Source organism: Lissotriton helveticus, chromosome 2_1, assembly GCF_964261635.1.
Source record: "Lissotriton helveticus chromosome 2_1, aLisHel1.1, whole genome shotgun sequence".
NCBI classification, from domain to species: Eukaryota; Metazoa; Chordata; class Amphibia; order Caudata; family Salamandridae; genus Lissotriton; species Lissotriton helveticus.
The window spans coordinates 1179493715-1179499714 of NC_136059.1; the positions used below are offsets into that span (position 1 = coordinate 1179493715).

The 6000-nt window shown below is 42.0% G+C and overlaps 1 protein-coding gene across 1 annotated transcript in view; it reads right to left on the reverse strand.

Annotated features, from left to right (window-relative positions):
• Positions 1-5672, reverse strand: part of RCHY1 (ring finger and CHY zinc finger domain containing 1) — a 98354-nt gene extending 92682 nt beyond the window's left edge. Inside the window, exon 1 of the mRNA XM_078676044.1 lies at positions 5516-5672. Coding sequence (XP_078532170.1) covers positions 5516-5590 — 75 coding nt within the window. The 5' untranslated portion in view covers positions 5591-5672. The remainder of the gene's footprint in view (positions 1-5515) is intronic.
• Between the last annotated feature and the right edge of the window lie 328 nt (positions 5673-6000).

Genomic DNA, 6000 nt, shown 5'->3' on the forward strand with positions numbered 1-6000 from the left:
GTCGTCATAACAACAACATATTTGGAATATTTACAGTCTACGAGTGAGTTTAAAGACAATTCTTTCGGTGATATACACACCAGTGTATATTTAAATCTTTAGATTTTCTTCAAAAATACTAACTATGGAACTTCACGTAAATAAATAGAAGAGTCTTCACTCATGGAAACTATTGCTTTATACTCGACTGACCAATGTCCACGCCGACTTCTAGTTGCTCATCAACATCGACAAAGAACAGTATACACAGAATCTCGGGTGAGACAGTTCGCTCACCGGCGTTCTCTTAACTTAATTTTTATACAATGTACAACAAACTCAGTGCATAAATTTCTCTTTATTAAGTATATATAATACATTAACATGTTATATAATATAGTAAGTACCTATCAAAAGTAATATGTCTTTTCACAGGATTTTATTTCTAATCTAAAATCAGTTTAATTAGTTATGTGTCTTTAGCAATGTTCACTATTATATCTGCCTTTTTGTATAGTATTAAGATGAGAAGTCATATGGGTGTTGTTTGGGGACAATTCAATAGTGTTTTGGAGCTGGTCTCCTTACCCTAATTCATCTTCAGTGTTGGGTGGTGCGCACACTCATTCACTAGTCCCTCCTTTTTTGTCCCTCATCTGTGTTATCTGTGCTTTTCACAGTATGACTTTTTGTTCTCCTGGGCAGTTGTTTTGTTTTTACGGTGATTTGGATTTCGTTGCACTGGTGACTTAGATTTCGTTGCACTTTGGTGAGTCTGGATTTAATTGATGAACAGCCTTTGTTTAAAAGCACAGCTGTGTATTCCTTGCTATTTTCACTGTGCTTAAGTAGGGTTTTCAGTCCCTTTAATTTTCTGTTGAACATTTCTGATGTCCATTTACATATTCCACTGGATTTAGTTTAGCTGTAGTTTATTTAGGATTAAACTCCTTTCAGTCTATGACACATGTAGTGTCTATACACAGATCACTCCAAATTTTGTTTCTGTGTTTTGCCAAGAACAATTGTTCTTTAGTTTCTAACAGCACTACATTAGTCCTCACGTGGACTTCATATAAATTTTGTTTAGTACTTATTTTCATACAATTTGTAGAAAAGTATAATGTTTTATTTACTTTTCTTGTTTTAAGTTCTACTCATTTCTGCTGTGTGTTCAGTTTTGTATCTTGATACTTGCAACACTTGTAAGTTCTAATCATATTCTCATGCATTATGCAAATGAGATTTCGTATTATTACCATATTTAGCTTGAGTTTAGTTCTATTTAAGTGTCTTCATACACTTATTGCTAAATATGTTCAGTTTTACAGTATATTGATTAATTTTTCTCTTACACTATTACCTTTGCATTACTGATTTGTATTTTGTTTAAAGTTAATGGTGTTTAGATGAGGTTTCTTCTTTTTTGTTCCTCATCTTCTTTTCTATTTATTCTTCTTTTCTGCTTTTCTGTATTCTATAATTTCCAAAATTTTCATTCTCCATTCATTCCTATTCTGGCCAGTAAGTGTGCATGGAGTTGCTTTTCATATTTATTCTATTCTTTTCTTTTCTGCTGTGTAAGAAAGGAAGATGGTTTGTATATTTAATTCCATTCTTTGGTCTCTAATTTTAATTCCATTCTTCTATTCCTATTTCTAGATTTCTTATTAGTTCCTTTGTTTAATTCCTAATTCTTACATATTTCTTCGATTCTCTTATTGCTTTCCTCTTGTTGATTTACTCCTGACGAATATTCCTCTTTCGCTAGTTCTTTCCTTCTTGTGCTCACTTTTCTTGATTTCATTTTTCTGTTTCTAAAATGATGTTTCTAAATTTTAAATTTTATATAAGAAAGGGGGATATGTAATATCCTGTTATTCCCAATGTGATGCATTTATACCATCTTTAGAATGTTCATAAATGCAGCAGTTAGAATGTTAGTACTCTGACTGGATAGACACAGTTGGATGGGCTGAGCACCTGGATAGATGCTCCTGGTGGGGTCTCCACTAAGTCTCCCCTAGGTCCCTTAAGTCTCCTGTTGAGCTTGTACCTGACTTAACTTCTCTGCTCAATAAAACTACATGAAAACTACCTTCAAGCGTGGACCTAATTACTACATTATGTTGCTGATGAAGACCCGGTATCCATGGTCACACCTCAGAAGATCAAAATAGCAGTGGTGTGAGAGCCCGGGGGGGGGGAAAAATCCTGTTGTGACTTGACCATTGAGGACTAGGAGAAGTAGTAATACACATAATAAAAGTAGAAAGGAAAAGTGTACTTAACATGGCCACAAAGCAGCAAAGAAGAAGTGTTTTTTTTGTTGTAACGGATGTTTATATGTACTTGTAAGTACTGATTGGTTACAGGCTGTTGCATCTAATGGAATCTGCAGTTTATCTTGTTATTCTAGGAACTGTAGTTTGTGATCTACAATGTTGTCAAACCTTTTACTGTAACGACTGCTGAAAAATAGAATTAAAGTGGAGACTGGATAATCCGAAACTTCTCGTCCCGCCGTATAATCCCCAAATTAAATGTTTTGGATTGTCTGACCTAGAGAAGGGCGGGTTAAGAAGTAAAGCCCAAATACGTGTTACATGATTTCTAATTAAAAAAAACACACACATCTTCCTATTTCGCCACATGCGCAAAATGCCTTAGGTCGGGCCATGTGCCTCCACGAGTGCAGAGTGCCCTTCCTAAGTGATAATGGAAGGTTGGTTGGCCACCCTACTTGCCACATAAGGGCATCAATATCCTGATAGTTTCAGTAAAGGCGTTATTCTTGTTTGAACAGTGGCTCCAGATTCTTGTGAGGACCCTGACCTACATCTAAAACTAAGAAAATGTCCTACTAAGCACACTCAATATAGTGCACTTTGCTAATCAAGTGGGTAGGGAGACACAACAGAACGATCAGGCGCGGTGCGTCCATTGGGGCGTAGGGGCGAAGCCCCACTAAGCCCCATGGACCCACCACGTCGTCACTAGAAGCCAAACACAATTATTTTAAAAAAATCGCGCTATCTGCCGGCTGGGAAACCGGGAGACACCCGACCTTCCCGGAGTGCGCAAGGGGGGGGGGGGAGGATCGGGCTGCTGCAGCTGCGCAAGTGTATTTTTGGGCACAAACATGCCCGCGCATGCGCAGATCGTTTTCTTGTGAATTCCCCCTTAGAGAGAGGACCAGGGGGCGGGCCGCAGCCCCCGGGGTTACACAGGGCGACTGGGCGAGGAGTCATGATGCCCCCCCAGCCAATCCTGGCGCAGGATTGGCTGGTCACTACATAGCCCGGTTACATAACCCCTGACGGATAGCACGGCCGACTTTGGTGCTGGGAAACCAGGTTCGAGCCTCTTATCGAACCATAAAAATGTATACATGACTTACTTTAGTGTTAAATAAATAGATATTTTAAAAAACAAATAAAAATGATGTTCCGACTAAGGTGTGAAATTGGTGTCGAATAAATACATGTTTTTAAAAACAATTAATATTAATCATGTATCATTGGTGCTGGAGTACAAGGTTCGAGACTGGTATTAAACACTGACAAGCTGTGTGCAAGTTATATGGTCATAAAAATACATGAATGATGGATGCAGGATGGGTGGATGCATGAATGGATGCAGGATGAATGATGGGTGGATGGGTGGATGAATGGATGGGTGGATGGGTGGATGCATGAATGAATGATGGATGCAGGATGGGTGGATGGGTAGATGAATGAATGATGGATGCAGGGTGGATGGATGGGTGCATGAATGAATGATGGATGCAGGATGGGTGGATGGATGGATGAATGATGGGTGGATGAATGGATGGGTCGATGCATGAATGAATGATGGATGCAGGATGGATGCAGGATGGGTGGATGAATGAATGATGGATGCAGGATGGATGCAGGGTGGATGGATGGGTGCATGAATGAATGATGGATGGATGGATGGATGGGTGGATGCAGGAATGGATGCAGGATGGATGATGGATGGGTGGATGGATGGGTGGATGGATGGGTGGATGGATGGGTGGATGGATGGATGCATGATTGAATGAAGGGTGGATGGATGGGTGGATGAATGAATGATGGATGCAGGATGGATGGGTGGATGGATGGATGGATGGGTGCATGAATGAATGATGGATGCAGGATGGATGGGTGGATGGATGGGTTCATGAATGAATGATGGATGCAGGATGGGTGGATGGATGGGTGGACACATGAATGGATGCAGGATGAATGATGGGTGGATGAATGGATGGGTGGATGAATGAATGATGGATGCAGGATGGGTGGATGAATGAATGATGGATGCAGGATGGATGCAGGGTGGATGGATGGGTGCATGAATGAATGATGGATGCAGGATGGATGGATGGATGGATGGATGGGTGGATGCATGAATGGATGCAGGAATGGATGCAGGAATGGATGATGGATGGATGGGTGGGTGGATGGGTGGGTGGATGGGTGGATGCATGAATGAATGATGGATGGATGCTGGATGGGTGGGTGGATGGATGGGTGGATGAATGATGGATGCAGGATGGATGGGTGGATGGATGGGTGGATGGATGGGTGCATGAATGAATGATGGATGCAGGATGGGTGGACACATGAATGGATGCAGGAATGGATGCAGGATGGATGATGGATGGGTGGATGGATGGATGGATGGATGGGTGGATGGATGGATGAATGATGGATGGATGGATGCAGGATGGATGGGTGGATGCATGAATGAATGATGGATGCAGGATGGATGGATGGGTGGATGCATGAATGAATGATGGATGCAGGATGGATGGATGGGTGAATGCATGAATGAATGATGGATGCTGGATGGATGGGTGGATGCATGAATGAATGATGGATGCATGATGGATGCAGAATTGGTGGATGCATGGGTGGGTAGGTGGATGGATGGATGGGTGGATGCATGAATGATGTATGGATGGATGCAAGGTGGTTCGGGCTCGCTCGCTGCGCTCGCTGCGGTGCAATATGCAAATTAGTTTACCGCCTCACCACGTTCAAATGTCACCAGCCGCCCCTGAGAACGATAGCTAAGCGCTAAACAAACTAATGTTTTTTCCAGATCACTTTACAATGCTCTTTGAGATGCTGCTGACGGCAACAAGGAGCTTCTGATGGGATCGAGATCTTCGCTGCATAAAACACGTCGCATTATTTAAGATGAATTTGTTTTTAAAGCCGTTTACCCAGCGAAGATCCGCCACGAATCACTTAAATAACTGAGAAATATTTTGTTTGTCGGAGGATTAACTATTAATACCAGTTACATACTCGTCTGGGACCAGAGCTCGTCATTAGGGGGCGCCCGTGACCATTAAACTACCCCATATCCATATTCAAGTTGATGGCGGCCATGCTAAAGTCAGGCAGCACGAAACTGGGTCATTCTTAAACAGAGGTTTAAAATATTGCCATTTTACTTTGTATACACTGAAATATGCACTCGTACCACCTCGCGCAAGGAGTTGGCAGCACGTGCGGGAACTCACTTTCAGCAGACAGCCTCGCTTGTAGTGCTCACACCCTTCCCGCTTCCCTTCTGCGATGTCTGCTGGCGCCGCCATTCTGGACGTCCCTTTTTTCCGGAACTGGATGTGACGTTCTAGAGTTTCCGTTGGACACTCTAGACGCTCGCGAATAGCAGCTCAGCTCCTCCTCTTCTCTTGCTAGAAGGAATGGGTGCTATAGCTAGAAAGTTACTTGAGTGTTGAGTTGATTTCTATACATCTTATTTAGTCGCGAATTTCATGCTGTATGGGCTCTAAGTGTTTGTATGTATTGCAGATCATGGTTCATTTTATATTAAGGAACGGGAACGCTACTCTACGGCGTAGAAACTTGCATTTCTCTATTCTTCCATTAGGTGGCAGCAAACGTTCACTTTAACAGTTGTCGAGCTGTCTTAATTGGAGGATTTGCGTCATGTGGTAGTAAATACGTGATTTGTCTATTGTGTAGCGAGGGAGGTGTTACG